At 40.4% G+C, this 25,332-nt stretch overlaps 1 protein-coding gene across 2 annotated transcripts; it reads left to right on the forward strand.

Annotated features, from left to right (window-relative positions):
- Positions 1-491: 491 nt before the first annotated feature.
- Positions 492-10,466, forward strand: LOC130457528 (uncharacterized). 2 transcript variants are annotated; one of them, XR_008916817.1, is made up of 3 exons: positions 492-606; positions 1,492-8,719; positions 8,840-10,466. XR_008916817.1 is itself a non-coding variant. In XM_056819437.1 (2 exons), the coding sequence occupies exon 2, from the start codon at positions 1,915-1,917 to the stop codon at positions 3,628-3,630; it is 1,716 nt and encodes a 571-aa protein (XP_056675415.1). In that variant the 5' UTR covers positions 492-606; positions 1,492-1,914; the 3' UTR covers positions 3,631-10,466. The 2 variants fall into 2 exon arrangements, 1 of the variants encoding a protein (XP_056675415.1); XM_056819437.1 differs by having other exon boundaries at positions 1,492-10,466.
- Positions 10,467-25,332: the final 14,866 nt, after the last annotated feature.

Genomic DNA, 25,332 nt, shown 5'->3' on the forward strand with positions numbered 1-25,332 from the left:
GGACACTCCCAAGGGATTAAGGGATAATGATCAGGAGCTCAATATGAACCAAAAAATGATTTCTCTAGGCTCACAATATTTAGGGGAGTAGATATATATAATTCTAGCTTGGTACCCCCTTTCTCTGAGGTGAATAAAGTGGCTAGTCTCTGGTCCCAATCTCTTGTTCCCCTCCTGGCAGGAATCAGTCACCTTTGGAGAAGGGTGAGGTCAGAGACTCTAAATATATCTCTTCATGCCTCCCTGCCAGTCATATCTAGTTAGTAGGTTATGTGTGGAGACACATAACCTACTTAGGCAAAACACACCCCCTTACACTAAGGGCAACTTCCCCAAGTGCCTCATTATCCTAAAGTATAATCACCATAGTCTCTTCATTTCTTACTGAACTCCTCCAAACTTCTCCACTATGCCCCAGAAACCTCTTTAGCCCTGGAATTCATACCACAGCAGTGCTCTCCACCCAAAGCTCCTCCTTATAGGTGGCTCCTCACAGAACCTCCATTTAAGAAGCGTATCCAGGACAATCATCTCTTCATTTCTTACCAGCTAAAATCCCAACTCCATCATACTCACATATTGGGCACCCTCTACTCTCCTTTTCAGGTATCCTTTTAAATGCTGTCTTCCTCATTAGAATATAAGCTTCTTGAGGGCAAGGACTATTTTTTATGCTTCTATTTTTATCCCCAAAGTTTAACATCAGTCATTACAGTCATGTCTGACTAGTTTTGAGCCAATTTGGGCTTTTCTTAGCAAAGACACTAGAGTGATTTGCCATGTGCTTCTTCAGATGAGAAAACTGAGGCATATTAGGATGAGGCAGATAAGGAAACTGAGGCAAATAGAGTTCAATGATTTGTTGAGGGTTACATGGCTAATAAGTATCTGAAGTCAGATTTGAACTGAGGAAGATAAGCCTTCCTTACTCCAAGACTGGCATTCTATCCACTGAGCTGAGGAAGTCAGCTAAATGGGACCTGAGATGACATTGAGTCTAATTCCTTATTTTACCAATGAAAAAATAAAAGCTTAGAGAAAGGAAATTACTAGCTTAAAGTCACATATATGGTAAATGGTTGATCAGTCACTTTGACTGTACCATACTGCCTTGGAAGGCAATGATAATGGCTCTTACCAATAATGGCCTGCCCTAAGAATTAGTAGGAATAGATGAAATTTATGGAATGTTTCATGATGCTTCTGATTGGCATGGAACATTGTACCCCCAAATTATAGAAGTGTTTCAGGTCAAACTGTAAGCAGGAAAATTCTTTGTTCCCTTACATCCTTGTGACTACTAACCCTAAACATCTGATAATTACTAACATTATACCTTGAGAGGATTATCTTCTTTGGATTATCCTTTAGGTTTTGAGATGGACATAGAGATACACCTCCAGGCTATGCCTTGATATCATCTATGCTGTCTTCCTGGCCAGATTCAACATTACCTAATAAACTAATAAATTTATTTTTTTTATTTTTAAGCTAAGCTGTGGATCCTTGTATTCTTGGAAAGGGTACCCTTCCGAAACTCAGGTGCTTTGCCTCAAGTCCCCCTACAACATTTGGCATCTAACGTGTTTGGTTCTTGGGAAAGCTGCTCCTGTACCCCGGATGATCCACAAGAATACAGCTTCTCAGGTAGGAAGCGGCTCTTCTTGGACTCCTGAAACACCCCATTTTTGAGGGGTGACATCTTTGTGGGACCTCTTTTGCTCTCTCTCCCATTGACCTCAGAGGTCAGTCAGGCTGCTGGATTTGGGGCCTATCGTCCGCTGTTTCAATATTAGAAGACATTCTAATTTAGAGGAGACTCACCTCAGTGCTGAGCTAGTGATACAAGTCAGGCAACCTCTGTGGATGCACAGTTGTTGACTCTTGGTAAGCAATTGGCCATTCCTCATCTAAATGGGACAGAGACAGAGCATACCTCGAGATTCCCCTTTGGGGTGCATACTTAAAAATTGGAAAAAATTGACTCTAGACAGCTTGAGAAGAAAGAAACTAATTTATTTTTGTAATGTTGAATGGCCACATTACACCCTTGATAAGCAAGAGGTTTGGCCTATTCATGGTACCCTGAATTATAATACCATCTGTCAATTGGATTTGTTCTGCAGGAGGGAAGGGAAATGGACAGATATTCCCTATATTTCAGCCTTCACTAAACTTAGTCGGAACCCAGACCTTAGGAAGACCTGTAGGATGTGCCTTACTGTGCCCTTGCTGACCCCCAGTGGAGAAAGTTCTCAGGAAGATGTTCTAGATGATATAGCCTTTATGAGGATTGCTCCATTGGCTGAGGTACAACCAAAGCCTCCCTCCTCCTCAGCCTCCACAGAAACAACATCCACTTCAGGATCTTCTCTTCTGGGTTCAGCTGTTTCCTCTCCTCACCCCTTGGCTCCCAAACCCCCACCTTACTCTCTGGATTCAGAGCCTGGGACCACTCCCATCCCCCAAATCACTCCCTATCGTAACATTCTTTTATATCCCCCACTGCCTGATATTCCCATCTCTTCCATCCCCCACCCAAGCCCTCTTCACACCCAGTGTGGACTGAGTTATGGCAATAGGGCTTGTCTGCTCCCTGAGAGGGAAGTACCTTCACAAAATGGGACAATTCCACTACATGTGCCTTTTTCTATGACAGATTTAGCCTATATTAAGGAGAAATTAGACTGCTACTCAGAAAACCACACCAAGTTCATTGAAGGGTTTAAATCACTTACCCTACAATTTGACCTGTCCTGGGCAGATTTGAATATTATTATTTCTAATTGTTTTACTCCAGATGAGAAAAAGAGGATCTGGAATTTGGCTATAGGAATAGGAGATGAGAAGGCTCAAAGCAGCATATGGGTGGGAATCCCTGGTGCCACAGCTGTGCCAGGGCAGGATCCTGGGTGGGATTATCAGAATGAGAGACACAGACGTGGAAGGGACCATATGATTGATTGCCTCTTCGAAGCCATGCAGAAAGGAATCAGAAAGCAAGTGAACTATTACAAACTTAAAGAGGTTACTCAGAGGAAAGAAGAAAATCCTGCTCTTTTCGTGTCCCGATTTGTCAAAGCTGTGAAAAAATATACAAATGCCCATCCAGAGTGTGATGAAGGGGCAATTGTCTTACACCTCCATTCTATAGGACAGTCAGCACCAGACATCAAGCCAAAACTGCAGAAGATGGATCTGGGACCCCAGATTCCAGTGAACCAATTAATAGATGCCGCTTTTAAGGTTGTTCACAACAGGGACCTTGTGGAAACAGAAGGACAGGCCTATGAGAAACTGCTTACAGCTGCCCTCACCTCCCTAACCCATGGGCAGAGGCTAAAGGGTTCTTGCTATGCTTGTGGATGGAATGGGAATTGGTCACAGAACTGTCCTTCAAAGGAAGGACTGTCCTTGACTACATGCCTAGCTTGTTGGCAACGGGGACACTTGAAATGCCAGTGCCCCACTAGAGCAGAACCTCAGCAAACCAAGAAGCATCTCCCTACCCTCAAGTCTCCTGAATACTCAGAACAGACATGCCCTGGAGCCAGCTCGCTCCCATTTTCTGTCACCATGGATGAACCCAGGGTCTCTCTCAAGGCTGAAGGTAAGGTGGACTTAAGGTAAGTGACCTTAGAAAGGTAAGTAACCTTTCTAATTGACATGGGAACTACTTACTTGGTTCTTATATTTCACCATGGTCCTACAATTTTATCACAGCACAGGATAATTGGAGTTGGTGGGAAGATACTTAGATGTAGAGAAATGGCACCCCTAGCCTGTGCCCATGAAGACAAATTATTTCAACATGTATTTTTGGTTATTCCCTTCTCCCCATGCCCCTCACTGGACAGGGATATCATGAAGAAGCTAGGCTTTCAATTCTCCCTTATCTCAACTCTATCTTCCCCATTGTGATTAGCCACTCCCTTGCCGAAACCCTCAACAATATCATCAGAGATCTGGGAGAAAGTGCTTCCCATAGTCTAGGATCAAAACATTCCTGGGTGAGTCTTTCATGCAACCCCAGTAATGGTTCACCTTAAACCCAATTCTCCTTATCCACAAAGAAAGCAATACCCTATATGCCCAGAGGCCAGAAAGGGATTACAACCTCTCACTGATAAATTCCTAGCCCATGACCTATTGGAGAATTGTTCTTCACCTTGTAATTCAACCCTCCTCTCAGCAAAAAAAAAGAAATGGGGCTTGGTGTATGGTCCAAGATTTTAGACATGCAAATGAAGAAATAATTTCTTTCCACCCCATTGTCTCTAACCCATAAACCAGTTTGGCTCAGATACCAGGAAATTCTCAATGTTTTTCTACCATTGACTTGAAAGATGATTTCTTTTGCATCCCCCTGCACCCAGAGTGCATATTCCTCTTTGCATTTGAGTGGGTCTTCCCCTCAAACCTCCAACCCCACAAAATCATGTGGTGTGTCCTTCTACAGGGTCTAAAGGACAGTCCCCATTACTTTGGGAATGCCCTCAGCAAAGATCTCAGGGTCCTAAAACTCACAAGTAGCTCAATCTTAAAATATGTCAATGACATTTTGATAGCTAGGCCATCGAAGGCTGCTTCTATTACAGATACAATTTCTACTCTAAACTTCCTAGGAAAATGGGGTTGCAAAGTCTCTGCCTCTATATCCCAACTAATCTCTGTCTGTAACTTATATGGAACACATCCCAAATTCTCACTCTCTGACCAGAGACCTGAAACAGGCTATCCTGTCCATACCTATTCCCTCCACAAAAAAAGAGAGCCCTGAAATTTTCTGGGTATGACAGAGTTTTGCCACATTTGGATCCTAAATTTTGGAATCATTGTGAAACCTCTCTATGAGGCCACAAAGGGACCTGATTTGGAACCCCTGGATTTGGGGGGGAGGGTGATCAGGAATGAGCATTTTCACTTTTAGAATCAAGGCTCTCCTCAGCCCCTGTCTTAGGGATTCCAGACCTCAAAAAGTTGTTTTTCTGGTTTGTGGATGAGAAAAAGCAATTTGCCATAGGGGTTTTAGCACAATACCTGGGACCTGACCTCTGCCCAGTAGCATACTTCTTCAAATGATTGGGTTTGGTCAGCCAAGGGTGGCCATCATGCTTGAGAGCTGTTTCAGCCACTGTCCTCATGGCAAAAGAAGCATCTAAGCTAACTCTGGGCTAAATATTAGAAATTCTGACCCCTCATAGGGTCTTCAACATTCTGAAACTAGAGGCCACAGATGGATCACAGGGGGCTGCCTTACAAAATACAGAACTCTTTTGCTAAACACACCCTACCTCATCCTAAGGGTTAGCAGGATGCTGAACCCAACTCCCCTACTCCCTCTTCCAAAAGACCCCACCCCCACCCCCCATGACTGTGAGGGATTTATAGACTATAGACTTTTCAAGCTGACCAGACCTTAAAGATAGTCCATTACCTAACCCAGACATGGTCTGGTTCACAGATGGGGCATCTTTTATGGAAAATGGGATTAGGAAAGCAGGGTACTCAGTGGTATCTGAGATAGCCCGGATGCAAAAGGGCTTCCCCCTGGGACTTCAGTGCAAAAAGCAGAGCTGATTGCCCTCACAAGAGGGTTACAGCTAGCTAAAAGGAAAAAGGCTAACATCTATACTGACTCAAGATATGCTTTCCATGTTCTACACACCCATGAGGCTGAATGGAAAGAAAGAGGTTTACTAACCTCCAAGAAGACTCCCTTAAAGCACAGGAAGGAAATCCTGAGCTTACTTGAGTCAGTCACACTACCAAGGCAGATCGCTGTTATGCACAGTCCAAGCTCTGGACTCCAACATAGCCCAAGGGAACCATGGGGCAGACCTAACCACCAAAAGGGCTGCAGAAACCACTCCATTGCCTGCTCTGACCCTAATCCTAGAACACTCCATAGTGATAATGATCCCATCTTTATTGCACAAATCACACAGATGGTTGCCAAGGCACTGGGCATTACTTATCATCTACACTCAGCCTAGCACCCCCAATCTTCAGGGAAATCAGAATTTATAAATCAGACCCTAAAAAGAGCCCTCACCAAACTTTGTGAGGAGGCAAAGATTGTTTGGATCCAGGCCCTCCCAATTGCACTGACCAGAATTTGGATAGCTCCCTCAGTAAATCTAGGGCTAAGTCTATTTGATTTCCTGTATGGGAAACCTTTCTTAACCTCTGATTTTTTTTAGATACAGAAATCCATAGTGTTATGCGATTCTCTAAGCAAGTTGGTCCCATTCATCAAGCTCTAAGGGAATACACCAATCAGACTCTCCCCAAAACTTCAAAGGAGGATAGAGAGGAATTCACACACCCCGCCTAAACAAGAGACTTGGTCTACCTGAAAATCTGGAGAACAGAAGGATCAAACCCAGCTAATACCTCGATGGGAGGGTCCCTATCAAATTATCCTATCCACCCCCAATACTGTCAAACTGGAGGTACAGAATACATGGACTCATGCCTCTTGTATTAAATCCTAAACAGTTGGTAGAGGGGGAGAAGAAGACACCTATTCTTGTGAGCCAGTGGAAGATCTCAAATTCCTCTGTTGCTGCAGGAAAAACCTACAGAAGGGCACTTTGGAATAAGTATCCCCTCCCCCTCTCTCCCTGTTATCTTAATCTCTCTTATTACTTTTGTTACTTTAACTCTTAACTACCTGACCCATGACTTATTCCTCTCCTCACATTCTGGGTCTTCTTTTTGTTTTAAAGTATGCATACCCAGCCAGCTGGACAGATAATTCCTTGATTCAACTTGGGGAAGCAGTAGCAAAAGCAGGTTCCTCTGACTGTTGGATTTGTATGAAACACCCTGCCCCCCCACCCCACAAGTGGAAAAAGTCCCAGACCTCTAGCCCATGGTCTCAGTGCCTTTGAGGCTTCCAGGAGATTTACATCCACTCCAGTTTTGGCTACTTCCCTATGAAATACCTTAGAGGATGCTACTTGCTTTCTCACAGGACAGCCTCTCACTTTTATAGAATATGCCCAAGCCTAGCACACTGGGACAGTATTCATCAAGGATGGGTGGGTTAACCTAGAGCCCTTCTGGTATAAGTGCTTTGATAAGAGTTGGAACACTAACCCTTTTCCTTTTAATATGACTCATACACTATGTAGAAATTGCTCTGAGGATCTTGCCACCTTCATGATAGCAGTAACAATATATATATGGGTATCCCAATGAAACCAACCAAACTCCCAGGGATAGCTTCAAGAAGTTCTCCACCCTAACCCCCTTTCCAAACAACCACACTATGCTAAAAACTTTACTCAAGGCTGGCATCAGACCCAATAGGTTAGCATCCTACAATAGTTCCTCTGAATGGGGAATTAATGCTACCCAAATGCTAAAATTCATAGATAGATCTATTTGTGCCCCATTCAAGGTACAGATTCATCTGTGGTCACCATATGGCCCCCCTAACTTCTCAGGTCAGCACCCCATTTTATACACCAGAGTGGTCACCTGAAGAATCTTTTAAGTCAGTAGTTTTAACTACATCCTGCCTTAGTCCCTATATCAACTTTGGAGCATATACTTTGGGCTTCCTGGAGTTCCATGTATTTTTATACCAGAATTCCCTAACCCCTTATCCCACTGAAGAATACAGGGTAAAGGGGAGTTCTTGGGACAATTTCTTCTGGTGGGCTCAGAAGACTACAGCACTGACAATCCTCTGGATAGGACACTTGAGCCATGAGGTCATACTGACCAACCTGACCTTAGCAATTGAGAGTTGAAAAAAGCTACATTTTATTTATCACCCCATTTTGGGAGTGTGGTTGAAGTTTTTTTTTTATTAATAGAATTTATTTTTGTTTATTAATTTATTAATGTTTATTAATTTATTAATGTTTATTTTAGAATTTATTAAGGTTAATTTTGCTAGATTTCTTGTTGAAAGATAATTCAATCAGAGTCCCTGGAGACCTAACTATTATCCCAGCCACTTATCAGGGAGCCAAAATCTATGCAAGATTTTTACAGCCTAGAACCTGAAGGAAAGAAGCTACCAAAAACATCTCTTCAGGGAACCTCATAGCTACAGAAGAAAGACTTCACCAAGCTTCCCAAGGACTATTGGAACCAGATAAGTATTCTGTTTCTTGTCTCCATTGATGTTTTTAATAGGATACTTAATTAGAATTTTACTGATATTTTTATTTTGCCACTAACAGTGAGAGGGGCCATCTTCAGATTCAAAAGCCCTGATAAAACTTCGATATGGATTTTATTTTTGCTTATATATTTCTATAGTTTAGTTTGTACTTATTTTTATTGTTGTTTAATAAGATTACCTTGGTATAGAGTAAAACAATCTTTTTTTATGATTAAGCATATAGCTTACATATTTTTGTAATTGATATAAAATATTCTGATAGAATTAATAAGAAGGTGTTAAGAACTAGCTAATGAGATTGCTTTTAATAATTGATCTAAACAAAAGTGGCAAGTATTTTTAAGGACTGCTGACATTTTAAAGCAGACCAAAAATTAGCGGCATATTTTAATCCCATATGAAATAGCAAGCAAAATCACTGGGAGTTATTCAAGTCTTATTGAAGGTTTATGGTTTTCTCCTGTTTTCTCTTGCAGCAAGGACGTTGTCTACCCAAAAGAGAGATCTGCAAAGGAGAGTACATTGATGTCTTCATCAGCACCCATTTGAAAGACTAAAAGACTTTGGGGAAATGAGGTAGTGTTTTGTTTGTTATACCTTTGTTAGGGCAATGGCTGCGACAGGCTGGCTAAACCTTGTGAGGGTAGCCACAGGGTTGTCATCGACCCCTGGTGAACTAGGGCTTTGCTTACCCAGCATGTGAAGACTGTTTCGGTGGAACAGGCGGAAGAAACCAACAAGAAGGTTCAACAGCTGAGATGGCGATACAGCAAGGCACTGTGGAGTGCTTAGGGCGTGTTGGAGCACAAAAGACGACATGGCCATCCAATGTAGCTGAGGAAGTCTCCAGGTGTAACAACTTTTTGTGCCAATGGACCGAGGCTTCCAACGCCGAGAGAGTGGGACTATCTCTGTGCATCGACTTTTCCACTTAAATCTTCATGCACAAGTGTCTTTGTGCCCAAAAATGCATAAAGACAATCGTCATCTTCGGTTACTGAGAGACTACTACTACTAACTTTGTTAGAAGTGTGATAAAGGATGAAAGGTTTGCAAAAACTGTTGCAAAAACTGAGAGATGCAAACCTTAGAGAATGATTGACAGGAGCATGTGACTAAGGATCACATGGGAGCCTGGGCCTTGGGATCTGGGAAAATTCTATGCCCAATGTTTGCTTCATCTCATAGTCTGCTCTCCTGGAAGGACCTAAGGCTTGAAGAGGATTTTTCTCCTGAGACCATCAAGGAAAGAGGTTTCCTGGATCTGGCTGCTGGTAGCATCAATAAGAAGATGTCTGGACTACTTGGACATCTACCAATTGAAGATCCTGGCCCTATTTGATTGGACTCCTGGTGTAAGACTTGGATGTTGGAAAGTTAATGCTTAGCTTAATAAGATAGTTTAGCTAGTTTATAAAGTTTAGCTTTTACGATAAATATAAGTATAGTTATCCCTAAAACCTCTGTTCCTTCCTACTCTTCCAACAAATAAATTTGATTTTATTTTAATGTTCCCCATTGTTCTTTCCTCACCCCAAATCCCATCATAACAGAAGCAGACTGCCTGCTTTCTGTTCCTTTGTTAATGTGCCAAGCATTTGGGGAATGCCCCCAAATGCCAGTTGTCTATACTTGTACCCCAAAGTTTTCCACCTTTAGTAACAGGGTCAAACTCTCTTAAGCAACACCCACTTATTCTTTTGTGTGGTCAAAGGCATTAAGCCTTGACCACAAGGGGGGGGATGTCAACTTGAAATCTAGAAACCCCAAGTTTAGTTAGCTTGAAAACTGGAGACCCCAATTTTGCCCCTGCTCCCCTGAGAATTTGCCTCCAGGAAAGTCTCAGACTTGCCATATCAGACTGAATAACAGACCCTGAAGTACTTGATTATCCCAGATTAGGTGGGGCTTAATTTAAGCATATACTAAATACCCTTTTAGTTTTAGAAGATATCCCATTGTATCAAAGTCCTCTCCCAGGCAGCCCAACCCTTGTCTGAATGTTTCCCTTTTGTATACATTGTAAAGTATCAGCCTCTCCCTGGTAGCCCAGCCTCTGGCTATGGTTCCTTTCCCAAGTCTGTCAGTGCAGTTTGAACATTCCCATTTCTTTGTAGTCATGGTAATGCCAATCAGTCATATTTCCCTGTCTCTCAGTTCATATAAGTTCCCCAAATTATTTTTCTCCTTAGAGCCATCATCTCACATGGTGATCTCTCCCAGGGATCCTGTGGCCAGAGTGCCAGAGCCTTCAACTCTATGTGGGTTTTGAGCCTCTGACTCTGTGTGGAGGCCTAAGGATTGTAGCGCATCCCTTTCCTGATTAAAGACTTGGTTTTTCTGACTATTTAATAGTTCTGTGTTTTTCTCCAAATCAACACTACAAACCCTAAACATCTGATAACTACTTACAGAAGACCCTGAGAAGATTATCCTCCTTGGGTCACACTTTATGTTTTGAGATGGACATAAAGATACACTTCCAGGGAATGCCTTGATATCATCTGGTTGTATCTAAGGCATCTATTTGTCCCCTAAACTATGAGGGTCATCCCCTATGGGTGCTTCTGCACACCACTCTGAAACCACACCTTCACTGATGTAAAGAGTATAAAGACCCCAGAATTGATGCCCTCTAGGAGGAAACTTTCCAACTATGCTGTCCTGGCTGGATTCAGCATTACCTTCTAAATTACTAAATTTCTCTTTTTATTCTTAAGCTAAGTTTTGGAGTCGTGCATTCTTGCAAGGGATACCCTTCCCAAACCCAGGGGGTTCACTTCAAGCTCCCCACAGCACCATCATCTCATTTGATCTTCCCAACAACCTGTGAGGCAGGCACAGGGCAGCAAGTATCCTCATATCCATTTCATAGATGAGGAAACTGAGACACAAAGAAGTTATTACTCGTCCAAGGTCACATAGAAAATAAATTATTGGAACCCACATCATCTGGCTCTATGCCTAGGGACTTTTTTAGTATTCCATGACAGTCTTCCCTTCCCTAGAGGTCTGTAACAACTGGTCCAAAATGATGTAGAGGGAATTCCTGGTCAGGTTGGACTGGATGACCTTTGTGACCCATTCCAACTCCAAACAACTGTGATAAATAACAGAATATTTCTATAAATTGAGTAGGTATGGTATCAAATTCTTCATTTAAAAAACAATTAACTTATTTCAGAGGTCTCAGGATTTCTATATGTATAATTATAGTAGCTCAGGAAGGAATATGAACAGGAAAGCGAGTAGATGACATCTGAATTAGTGGAGGAAAGTATCCACTTATGAAAGATTTATTTTTTTTAATAAAACCCTTACCTTCTGTCTTGGAATCAATACTTGCCCAGGGTCACACAGCTGGGAAGTGTCTGAGGCCAGATTTGAACCTAAGACCTCCCATGTCTAGGCCTGACTCTCAATCCACTGAGCTACCCAGCTGCTCCCCACAGATTTTTTTTGAAAAATTGTTTTGACCCAAACCCCTATCTTAGCTCCTCCAGAGCTAATTCCAATTGACTCAGAAATCTGTGTGGCAGGGCATCAGTAGAGGATTTAAAGAAGTCTAGGAGAAGCCCAAACTAGGAGAATTGCCCTTGGGAAATTCATGGGGAGGAGGAGCTGGGGGAGGAGGAGCTGGGGGAGGAGGAGCTGGAGGAGGCTCTAGCCCATTCCTTAAGGGTATTTTGGAAATTGATTTTCCTGTTTGTTGTGACTACAGTTTTTCTATAGGCAAAAACAGCCTTGGATTCCAAACAATGCTATCAGTCAAAACCATCTTTGTAGGTTCAAGGAAAGGGTAGTTGGCAGTAAAGGACCTTCTCCACTCCTCCCAGAGCCACACAGCACTACAACCTCAGACACCAGAGAATTAAGAAAAAAAAAACAAAAAACTAGTTTCTCCTGGTTTAATTTTTTTTTCAAAAGAGAGTGTGTATATGTGTGTGAGTGTGTATGTGAGTTTTTCAATGAGCCAATTTTTAGCCCAAGATATTTGAAAGACAGAATTCATGGAATGAAAGAAAGCTAAGCCTGGAACCAGGAAGAATGAAATTCAAATTCTGTATTTATTTGCTTTTGTGGCCAAACTAGTAGTATAGAAATTGGAAAGAAGTATGAAAAGGAGACTGAGCCAGAGACTTTGTTTTCAAATCTTAGAACTGTCACTTTCTAGATGTATGACCTTAGACAAGTCACTTCCTCTTCTCTGGGACTCAGTTTCCTCATTTGGAAAAAAAATGATGAGGTTGGAGGAGATGAATTTTAGGATCCCTTTTAGCTTTGGAGCCTATAATTCTTTTAGCACTTTAAACACAAATACACAAATACACACAAAATCTTCAAACATTTCTGAAATGAAAGCACAATGAAATCCTGATAAGCAGCTGGATCATTACAGGACAATTTTTTTTGAGCAGAGTACCATTTTGTTTGCCAGGCAGGGCTGTGGGATGCAGAAGGGACACCAGAGGGCGATGCAGCTTCGTTTATGCTCCAGGTAAGCCAACTACATTCTCAACACAAAACTTGTTAGGAGTGGAACTGGCCAGTTAGGGCAGGTGTCCAGGGACTCTTGTGTCCTCTGAGGAGCTCTGCTCTTGGATGTGAATTTACCACTCCTGGTTTCTCTAAATATAGACACAGGTTAATTGAGTCTACAAGGGTTTGGGTTTCAGATCCTGGTAGGGCAATTAGAGGCCAGGAAAGGACAAGACTCAATCTCCCAATCTGTAAAATGAGGGGTTTGGAATAAAGGACCATGAATGTCTCTTTTAGCTCTAAAGTCTGTGATCTTTTTTTTTTTTTAACCCTCATCTTCTGTTTAAGACTCAATCCTATGCATTGGTTCTAAAGCAGAAAAGCGGTAAGTGTCAGGCAATGGGTGTTTAAGTGACTTTCCCAGGGCCATACAGCTAGGAAGTGTCTGTGGATTGATTTGAACCCAAGATATCCCAACTTCAGGCCTGGCTCTCTATCCACTGAGCCACCAAGTCTATGATATTCTAATAATAAATAACATTTGCTTATAGTCTTATGGTTGGTTGAAAGCTTTATACACACACACGTACATAAAATTTCATTTGCTTTATAACAACTTGTGAAATAGGTAATGCAGATACTATCATTCCCATTATACAGATGAGAAGACTGAGGCTGAGGGTGGAGGTGGGGGAATCTGCCCATGGTTATTGTCAACATGGAAATCTGGAAGTCCCCAATTTATTTAGTTTGAGGGTAGAAGCCCCAGGTTTTGACCTTGTCACAAAAGATTTCCCCCTGAGGGAAGGTCCCACTTCACCAGACAAATTAACATCCACTTCAGCTTTGGTGCAGTAGGTAGTGAGTCAGTCTCACAAGCTTTGTGATATACTGGGAAAGGCTTCTGGAGGCAAAAGAGCTACTTGACTTCGGATGGGATCTGCCTCCCACCTGAAGTGGATGTCTATTGTCTGGTGAAGAGGGACCTTCCCTCAGGGGGAAATCTTCTGTGACAAGGTCAAAACCTGGAGTTTCTACTTCCCTTAGAACTGGGGATTTCTAGATTTCCATGTTGACATTACATAGCAAGTGAGGATTGGAGGCAGGAATCCAAGTCAGTTCACCCCCTAATTCCAAGTCTAGCACTTGGTTTACCAGACCATGCACGAGTCCAGGGTTTGGTGAATATGGGACATCTATGTATCCATGGGAAGATTGGAGTAAGCTGTGTTGCCCTAAAGATACTGATTCACCAACACATCCAGAGTCTAGGTCCCTCCTGCTTTGTCCCTCACAGCTCCTCCCATTGCTATCCTATGCTTCCTCCTTTATCTCCATCTGGGCCCAGAACTTCCAAGATGCTCCACTGGGATGCAGATTGTTTCCCAGAAAGAACATTTTGTTTCATTTCAAAGCCAAAGTTTTCATTTCATTTTTCTCTTCTTCATAACAAGAAAGCTCCTTCCCCAGTTGTCCCTTGGCAACTATGATTACTCCTCACAGCCAGCAGGGGTATGATTTCCAATGAGCTCATCTCAGGAGAAACTTCTTACTGCTTCCATTCATCCTATACAATCCTACTTCTATAGGTCTACATTTCCTTGTCCAATGAGCTCAGCACATGTGTGGGGGAGTAAAGAGGCCAGAGAAGAAAGGATGAGAGAAATAGCTTGAGAAATCAGGATCACGAGCTCAAAAAGCCAAGAAAAAGAATATAAGAAAAAGAAGAGGGTGGTCTGCAGTATCAAAGGTTGCAAAGATCAAAGAGATGAAATGGAGAAAAAGCCATTGGATTTTACAGCAAGGTGGTCATTCAATCAAAGAATCTCAAGGTTGGAAGGCACTTACTTCAATGGAGGTAGTGAAGTGGTGCAGTAGATATAGTAGTAGATAGAAGACTCATCTTCCTAAATTCAAATCTGAACTCAGACTCTTACTAGCCATATGACCTTGGGCAAATCACTTAACCCCATTTACCTCAACTTCCTTATCTTGAAGAAGAGTTGGAGAAGGAGGATAATACACATATTCCTTTCCTTTTGCATTAAAAGTCTTTTGCTATCTGACTTTAGTTTACTGTTCTAGGATTCTTTCATATTCCTCTCTGGATGTCCCTTTCAGGTGCCTGGTCTGCTTGCTGTGCCCTATATGTGACAATCCCTCTTATAAGCCTTTGTAAAGATCATTCTCTAGCCTTGCTCACCTCATCCTTGTACAATCCCTTGTTTCATACAGAACTCAACTCAAGTGTCATCTTCTACTGGAAGTTTGTCCAGATACTCCCAATTTCTAATGCCTTGCCCTCCATAAATTATTTTAGATCTGCTTTGTAACTCCTGTACATTTACAAGATGAATATTGCTTTCCCCCAATAGTATTTCAGTTCCTGAATGTCATGATCTGTTTTATTTCTCCCTTCCTTCCTTCCTTCCTTCCTCCCTCCCTCCCTCCCTCCCTCCCTTCCTCCTTCCCTCCCTCCCTCCTTTCGTTCCTTCCTTCCTTCCTTCCTTCCTTCCTTCCTTCCTTCCTTCCTTCCTTCCTTCCTTCCTTCCTTCTTTCCTTCCTTCCTTCCTTCCTTCCTTCCTTCCTTCCTTCCTTCCTTCCTTCCTTCTTTCCTTCCTTCCTTCCTTCCTTCCTTCCTTCCTTCCTTCCTTCCTTCCTTCCTTCCTTCCTTCCTTCCTTCCTTCCTTCCTCCCTCCCTCCCTTCATTCCTTCCTTCCTTCCTTCCTTCCTTCCTTCCTTCCTTCCTCCCTCCCTTCCTTCCTTCCTTCCTTCCTTCCTTCCTTCCTTCCTTCCTTCCTTCCTTCCTTCCTTCCTTCCTTGTTGCTTGGGTGCTTGTTATTTTATTGTTCAGCTTATACCCACCTCTTCATGATCCAATGGACCATAGTGAACGAAGAGATAGGGTTACTGGGGTGGTTTGCCATTTCCTTCTCCAGTAGATTCAGTGGAATCATTTTGTCAGCCAATCAGAGGTGACTTGTCCACGATCACACAGCTAGGAAGTGTTCAGGGCTTAGTAAATAGAGTGTATTGAATGGATGTATGAAGCAGAAATCAAGAAAGTAGATGTGGGGTGGGGTCAAGAGTTGCACAGTATTAGGGCAAGTCGCCCAAATCAAAAGGGAGCAAGGGACTTTGAGGGTGGGTGGGGATGATTTTATAATTGTCTTGATTGACTAAACAGCCAAGAGTAGTGCATGAAATATTGCCTGAACATCAAGATGAAGTCAGAGGATTGTTAATCTAATTTAACTGTTACAAGAGACCTTTCATCAAGGAGGAGTAATCCATAAATGTTCATAATGTAAGAACAAAACGTAAAACCTTAAAATAAAAAAGCAAAAGTATCTTAAAACTAGTGTCAGGAGCTCCTGAGGGCAGAATAAATGGCTGAGATATTGTTGTATAAAGCAGACATGAAGAAATGTGGACTTGGGTTGGGTAGTTGTGGAAAGAAGAAGGAGTTTCCATCTGAAAGATATGAAGAATAAAGGTAACTTGGGGGAAATGGGTCATAGGGATTAATGAAAGGGATTATTGAAGATCTCCTTTAGCGAGACTGGAAATGGTCATGCCATTGACAGGAGAAGGAAAATCAGAAGGGATTCTTGTTTGGGAAAATGAGCAAGCGGTAAGGGATGAAGTAAGAAGGGACAGAAATGGATTTAGAGAGAAACTGAGGAAGCATGGTTTAGTAGAAAGAATCCTATACTCAGAATGAAGAGATCTGAGTTTAAAGCCTAGCTCTACAACTAACTCATTCTGTTGTGAGCAAGTCATTTCCTCTCTAGAGGCTGTTTCCTCCCTTGTAATTGAGGAATGACAATAGAGTCCACTGGGACCTTACTATTCTGATTCCATAGTTCTCCAGTATCTTCTTAGGGCCATGGTAATCCTCAGTCATTCATTTTCAGGGTTCTGGACTTGTCCAAGTGGTCTGATACATCTAACTTAAATACTGAATGTAAGTATCCCATAGTCAGATTCCCCGGACTCCAAGGAAACATTCTCCAATGGATCAATAAAGTAAACCCAGTTATTTCTAATAGCATTATTTACAAGAAGAAACAACCCCAAAGTCTCATACCAGGAGATGGCTTAAATCATATCTGGTATGTTAATAGCTTGTGCTCACATGATATGCAAATTAAAATGTCCTTATTAAAAACCTGAATGGTAAGAAAGGCAACAGTTTTACAGATGAAAACCTGAGGCTCAGGGAAATAAAGGGATTTGCCCATAATCATGATAAGTAGTAAGTGACAGAAACAGGATTTAACCGTTTCCCACCCAACCCCACCCATTATATGACTTGGAGTCCAGGATTCTTTTCATGAAGTACAGCAATGGAAATTGAGGCCCCTATGAAGCTTAATGGTAACATGGACATTTTAAAATAATATAGAGAGATAAAAAAAATCAAGAATTTAGGACAACATTATTCATATTTAATAACCATTACATCTTTTCTTGTAACATTCATATTAGGAAATATTTGTAGGTAGTGGAAGAGATGGATTATAGATGCATATAAAATAACTAAATACAATTTTTAAGAAAGAAAATATTTGTAAATTAAAATGACATAAAAACAAAAATGGAAGAACTGAATGCAGGAAGAAGATAAGTCAGAGACTACAAGAAGAGCATAAGAATTTAAATTTAGGTTTTTATGCTAATATGAAAGTTCTAAAGTAATATTGTAGTTGTCAATTTAAAAATATTACAGCTTAAGTCAAAATGACTTTTAGCAGCTTAATTTACAAAGAGGTGGAAAGAGTGAAAGTGAGAAAATATAGATAGAGATAGAAAGTACTGCCTAGCTACAAATACCTTAAGTTTAATCCTAATGTTTCCAAACCACAAATGCAAATTTGAAAGTGAATCTTACCAGAATCCAAAGTCCTAATTAGGAAGCCAAAATCCAAAGAGCCAGGTATAATAAGGAAATTAGAAATATATTGATTAGGTTTGATAAGATAAGGAATTTTGTGGGGTTGTCTCAGAGACTACAGAGTGGCTGAGGCAAGAAAAAACTCTGTGCATAAGCTTGGAGCTTTGAAGGAGGAGAGCAGGCAGAGTTCTGGGAGCAGTTTGTCTCTGACTTCCGAAGAGATCGGCCAACTCAGCTCTTGCTCTCTGGATATAGCTCTGCTGTGATAGGAAAGAAAGAGAACTCTGAAACCATCGTGAGGGGCTTTCTATTTTCCTCACTGTGGAAATTCATTGGAAAGAAGAATGTGTCAGATCTGCTACTTTGAGAACTGTTGTGAGAGGAGAAAGACCGAAGACCTGCTTGTCTGGACTCTGAATGTCATCTCAGAATCACACACTTGTCAGTTAGTCTCTGAGACATTTTGGCTAACTTATTTGTCTACTTGGAGACACCTAATAAAAATAATTTATTCTTATATAAAGAATATAGATAGTTTTAGTCAGATAGTGTCGTTATGGGTTTTAGTCAGTGATAAGGAGTTTGAGAGTAGCTTGAGTGAATTCTCAAGACAAAGAAATACTTTATCATGAGGTGAAAGAGGTTGGGTGGAGTAATTAGTTTCCCTTAGAGTTAAGGCATTCTGTTATTATTCATCTTTATTATATAATATAAATAAATAGACTATGTGTGTGTGTGTGTGTGTGTGTGTGTGTGTGTGTGTGTGTGTGTGTGTATGTGCAAGTAGTTTGTGTGCTGGCCCAGTGAAGGGAAGTCACTCTTGGCTTTCCTTCAAGGAGGAGAGCTGAAAAGTACTTTGTGATCATCCAGCAAAGTATATACCACAGTATCCTCCTTAATAACATCCTTTTATACCCCCAAACTACACAGGAGACACTGAAAAAACCTTCAGTGCACATGAGGCTAAGAGCACCAAGAATATCAGCAGAACTCATGCTAATGGGAGTGTCCCACCAAAGCACCAATGAGCAGAGAGGGTCTCCTCACTGAAGAACCAAGGAAGGAATCACTCCACTCACCACCCCAGGATCCAAGGAAAGATTCTTCTCCTCCAGTGTGGCTCACCAACTCAGTCAGTGACTGAATCCTTAAGCTGGCCTTTTTAAAGTAGTTTTCTCCACATCACTTCCTGTCACCTCCCCCCCACACTTTTTAGGAACCAATTGTAGTCATTCAATTCACCTAGCACTGTCCAATGGGGGTAGGCAGTGACCTTTGGAGGGGTGAGCTTACTCTAGTAAGTGACTTGCAAACTCTCTTACTTAGTGTCAAGTAGGGGTACTTTAAGTTCTTGATTTGATTAGCTAAAAATAGATAAGGGGAGAGTTAATCATATCTTCATAATCCCCCTGTGATTCTTTGGAAGACTAGTCTCCTCAATGAATCATTTAACATAACTAGCTTATACCTCTAAATATTTTCTAGCTAAAGGTGCATACAATATTGCACTTTCTAAGAGGAAACTACAATAGTTGGAGATAAGAGGTAACTAGAAAAGAGAGAGCAAAACCATTGTTTTCTAGGCACATTGACACAAAGCCAATTGGGGGTAATCTCCTTTGGCATAAAAGTTTAAATTCAGAGTAAATGTGTTCAATCCCCTTCAGTTCAATCAATTACATCCCAAAATTCATTCTGGATCTTCTGATGCAGTGTAAGTTTCTTCATGGCATTTTCTCCAAGCAGTTATTTTTTTTTTTTATTCAAGGAGTTAGTGAGCTTCTTTTCCTGAAATTTCTCTATAGACAAATGTATTAAGAGGCATGTAGAGGGAGCATAGAATGGACATCGTGAATTTTAAAACTATTCCACCCTAATCAGACTGTACTGTAGAAGATCTGACTTAGCTATTTCCCAATTAGTAACAATGAAGATACTTGGTTTAACAGAATCAAGTCTTGGGAACTCTACTTTTCTCCACCCTACTCAGTTTAACAAGGTCAGGATGCCTGCACCATACTCAAAGATTTAATTATCTGAGGCAATGGCCTTCAACAGACATGTGCAGAAAAAGCGGACAGACCCCTGAGCTATCCTAAGTCAAGCTAAGCTATCATTGGTACAGATGAGACTCAGGAAAGTGACATAAAACTGTCTATATAAGGCACGTCACTGGCTTTCTTCTCTCTCTTTCCCTGGAGAGGCAACTCTGGCTGGCAGCGTGCTAGGTGTTACAACATCTTGGAGTGGTGGAAGTTATTTTGTCTGGGTTTGGTGGTGAGTTTGCCCTTGAACTGATTCAGGTTCGGGCAGCTTGGCTGAGCCCTTTTGGAGTTCAGGTTGATTCCTTCCTCCTTCACACTCCAAAACCTTACTTTCTAGATCTCCTAATCTTCCTGCCCAGTACTAGCCAGGCAGGAGAAATCCTACTCTTTTTCCTTCTTCTTAATCTACTCCACAATATCAATTAAATCACCATAAATTTCCAGCTGACTTGGATATTTTATTATTTGGGATTTTCCCTGGCGACCAATTAAATTTTAGATTTAAAGTCACAACACTAAAATTATCTTTACAACATGTAGCTCTGATAGCAAATATTAAGAATATTTTGTGAGCATGTCAATATGATCTGAGTAGTAGTATTGTGTCCTAACTAGAGAGCTGGCCTCAAAGCCTGGAACACTTAAGATCAAGTCGTGTCTCTGATACAGAATAGTGTGATTCTGGGGAAGTCACAACTTCTCAATGCGCTAGCCATCTTTCTAAGTCTATAGGAGTTGCAGAGAAGGTACCAGCATGCAAAGGAGTTTCATCATATAAGGGGCTCCTTGTGCAAAGGAAATCAGAGGTCCATTGCTTATGCTAAATTAATGAGTAAGTCACAACTTGATAAATTATGTAGAACTTCTTTCATCTCAAATATGTGTGTTCTGGATGAGAGGAGGTAATAAACTCCTCCTGAAAGCCTGATCCATCAAAAGGATTCCAGGACATTGTAGTTTCCCAGGAATTCAGGTATCTGCTACTTTCTCCCTCTCTAGACTCTAGGCTTGTGTATTTGCCTCTGAGGGGCCCCAAACCGATTATCTCATTTCATACATCTTAGGAGGTAGGTGATATTATTAATTCCAGTTTACATATGAGGAAACTGAGGCAGGCAGAAGCCAAGTGACTTGCCAGGGCCACACAGCTGGTAAGTGTTAAGGATAAGTTTTGAACTTAGGTTTACTTGTCTCTATCTTTAACATTTTTCCACTGTCCCAGAAATCCAAATTTCAAACTTATTTTTCACAAGCTGCTCAATTTCTTAGCCATTTTAAATCTATTTCTTCCTATAAAAATTAAATTATATCTACAATAATGAAAATATTGCATTTTATGAGGTTTATTAAGGATCATTAGAAATCAAGGAATAAAGAGGATACAAAATAACAACCATGTGCCCATGGCTGGTTAGCCATTTTCAAATTTTCCCCACCTTACCACCATCACTACTTATGCCAGTTAAATAACAAAAATGTGATCTCACCAATGTGAAGACACAGGGGAGATTATAGGGAATTCTGGGAAATACCAAGGACTTCTGGGAAATGAAATCTAGGGTTCAAAATCTCCATTTATACATTCCCTCCTGAGACTCGTGGAAGACTAGTCTCTCCAGTGGGTCTTGTAAACATACCAGCTATGAAATTACAATAATTTGAGGATAAGATGAAAAGAGAACAAAACCAATAATTGCTAGGCACATTAACAAAAAGCCAGTTAGGGGGCAGTACCCTTTGGCATAAGAGTATAAATACAAAACAAATGCATTCAAACCCCACACAGCTCAAATCACCACATCCCAAAGTTTGCTCTGGATCTTCTGGTGCAAGGTATTGTCTGTGCAAGCATCTTAATTGTGTCTTCTCCAAACAGTTCACTTTCTGGATTTGGAGAGGTATCATGTTTCTTAAGCTAAAATTACTCTCAAAAGGAATTTAAACTTTGCAATTTAAATAATAATAATTATACATGCCCCCCCCCCCAAAGAGGGTGATTGAAAAACACAGGGATCACTTAGGAATGCATGGCTGAGTTATGAGGTATATAAATCAATTGGCAAGAGAAAATCAAAATCATAAAAAAATCCAAATAAAAGAGAAAATAACTTGTGAATGAAATACAAAATGTAAAAGTCTTATGTCTAAAAAAATCTAAATAAAGGAAAAACAAATCTATAATAGGTCTTTGAGTCAGGGCCCAATTAAAATGATTTAAGCAATTAAGCATTTACCCAATCAGTAGCCAGGACTACAGAAAGTTGCCAGATTATGAAAGACAGAATAGGGACTAGATTATAGGAGCCAGGTAGGAGTAAAATTTGAGATACTTGGTGGTCAAGCTTCCTTGCACTCAAATGTAACTGCACAGGGTGCAGAACTCACAGTTTTGAAACTGGCCTGTATTATTGCAAAGGATAAAAGAGACACAATTTACACAGACTCCCAATATACCTTTGGCATATGTCATGCTGTTGGCATGCTTTGGCTTCAGAGGGGATTCTTAACATCAGCTGGAAAATGTATTGCCAATGAAAAACTTATTACTGAACTTCTTTCTGCCATTCAGGTCCCCAAAGCTATAGCTGTTGTTCACTGCTCTGCACATACACGTGGCACTGACCCTGTCTCCAGGGGAAATAACCAAGCAGATTTTGCAGCAAAACTAGCATCCTTAGAAGGCCTTGAACTAATTATGACACTAATAATTACTGATTATTTGGATCTATCCCTTTCTTATAATGACAAGGAAGTGGAAAAATGGAAGAAGAAATTTAAAGCAAAACAGATAAATGGAGTATGGGTATCATCAGATGGCAAACTCTTATTCCCTAGAGCTTTCTATAACCACATTTGTCAATCTATTCATAAACATTGTCATTTTGGCACCCAAGACATTGTAGACTCTGTTAAAAGAGTATGGATAGCACCTGGAATAACTGCAATTGCCTCAAAAGTATGTACAGCTTGTCCTACCTGCCAGGCCTTTAATCAACATGCCTTTCAAGGAAAAGCCTTTGGTGGGTGTCCTCTTGCTTACACACCATTTGAGCACCTACAAATTGACTTTATCTCTATGCCAAAAGCTGGACAGTATAAATTTTGTCTCGTCATAGTTGATCAACTGACCAGGTGGCCTGAGGCATTTCCTACTGCTCATGTCACAGCATTTTTTTGTTGCTAAAATCCTTTTGAAAGAAATTATTCCTCATTTTGGCCTGCCAGCATGTATTGATTTCAATAAAGGAACTCATTTTACTGATTCAGTGTTATCTCAAATTTATTCATGTCTGGGGATAACTCCTAAATTTCATACATCATATCATTCCTAGACCACTGGTCAAGTTGAACGAATGAATAAAGAACTTAAAACCATGATTGGCAAATTATGCATGGAGACTCATTTAAAGTGGCCTGAAATTCTACCTCTGTCCCTATTTTATCTCAAAAGCAGACCCAGAGGCGATTTACACACCTTACCATTTGAGATGTTATTTGGACATCCACATATTCAGGCACAACCATTTTCCCCTGCCTATACCTCACTGTTAGGATGGGATACTACCATTGCTACATATATTAGACAATTACAAATAAAATTGAAAGAACTCTATGACTCTGGAGCTGATGTTCAAGCAGGCCCCACTGATTTCTCACTTTATGATTTAAACCCAGGTCATAGTGTGTACATAAAGAATTTAAAACATACTGGGTCGACTGAACCTGCCTATGATGGGACATTCCAGATCCTACTAACTATACCAACATCCACAAAAATTGGAGAGAGGGACTTATGGATTCATTGTAGCCATGTAAAATTAGTACCTTCTGTTGATGGTGAATAATCACTTGCATTGATTGTATTTGACTATTGATTGTGATTGAACTTCTTTATTGCTGGATTTGTACTATTTTGTTACACTTTATTTGATTGACCCTTGTATTTGCACAAATTGCCTTGTAGGGCAACTCATTTACTACCTCATGGAAGAAAATCTGTATTAGTGACCAATATTGACCTGATGTGCCTTTTGTAACATTTTCTGCCTTTAATAGCTTTTTGTTTTGTTTTGTTTCTGTGTTTTCTTGAAGGTATTATTGTTTTATCTGCTTTATTTGTACTCACACTGTGGATCATGGTAATTCAAAGAGGAAATGAATCTTATTTTTTGAAAACTACTCCCTATACTTTACCTCTGTAATTGTGAAATATACACAATTTTAATATTTTATTTTCTTCCTACATGTGTCATACAGTATTTTCTTTTTTCCTTCTTTTCTCTCTTTTTTTTGCTTTTGACACACATGTCACTAGTATTGAAAAAAGTTTTTAACTATTTTTCTTTTTGCAATAGCAAAAGCTAAGATATCCATTTAACTTGCATATGTATATATATACACATACCCAGAAAGCTTTGGACTATGGCAACCTGCAACTAGTTATTTAACTCTTATGAGACTTTAGCTCTATGATTATGTCTAATCCAAGGACAAACGGACCACCAAAGGAACACAGAACTTGATTTGCAAAGTTTCAAATGCTCACAATAAATGTGAAGTAAACCAAACCAATCCTACAGGGATTGATGAAATTCTGCACAAAAAGCACAATGACTTGATTATGTGTGAGACTTGAGGTTGCGACTGTTTAACATGTGTTAAATGCAGGGCTTCCTTGTACCACACTCTATAGCAAGCATATGATATCATTTACTCTGGCTCCATTATCCCGAAAAAAAAATTCTATTTCCAATTTGTCATGAGATCTAGTCTCTTTTTCTATTTTCTCTCATGATGTGACAACTTACTGTAGTCCAGACTGCTAAATTGGGTTAGTGACTAATTGTTGTATACTTACGAGACATGGATCACTACAAGAACTTGTTGTGAGTTGTGGTTTTTTCTTTTTTTTCCCATTCTTTCCAGAATTTTTTTCAAGTTTTCTTTTTATAGTTTTTATCCAACTGAAAAGGTTTTTTTAATTTTAATTTCTTTGATTCCTTGATTTTTTTTGATACTTGATTCATATGCCTTATGACTCGACCATGTATCCCTGTGTGATTCTTATATGCATCCCTATATCTTCCTCAGGGGGAGAATATTATTATTTTCCTCCAGGGGCAACTATGTTATTGTTATGAACTTTTACTTGAATTTGAGCCAAATTTAGAACAAGAGACTACCTCCCAGAATCTAAAAGGAATGGTGAATATTCCTGCAGAGACCACACACTGTATCAGAAGACCCAGAGTGAACTTTGGGATATGGCGAATTTGAACTTGGGGGGGGGAGGTTGAAATGCTTTTGTTTTGAATGTACACTCTTATGCCAAAGGGGACTGCCCCTTAATTGGTTTTTTGTCAATGAATCTATTATTGGTTTTGTTCCTTTTCCCTTTTATTTTACTCATCCCCAAATTATTATAATTTCCATTTAAAAACTGTAACATTTGTATGTACCTCTAGTTAAAGTTATGTTAGTTATGTTTTCATGATCTATTGGGGAGACTGGTCTCCCAAAGGATCACAGGGAGAATGTGTTGATTTAGAATTTTGAACCCTAGAGACTACATTTCCCACAATCTACTTTTCCTTTTCCTGTTTGTGCATCTCCTTACGTGGAGAGAGTTTTGAGTTTCTGTTTCTGCCCACATGAAATCTCTGATTCGATGGTGGAAGAGGGAGGAGCTGCCCTTGCTTTTTGCTAGCATTACCTCCTTATACTTCAAGATAAATATTTAATAAATATTATTAAATATAATACTTGGA

The sequence above is a fragment of the Monodelphis domestica genome, chromosome 2 (genome assembly GCF_027887165.1).
Source record: "Monodelphis domestica isolate mMonDom1 chromosome 2, mMonDom1.pri, whole genome shotgun sequence".
NCBI lineage: Eukaryota > Metazoa > Chordata > Mammalia > Didelphimorphia > Didelphidae > Monodelphis > Monodelphis domestica.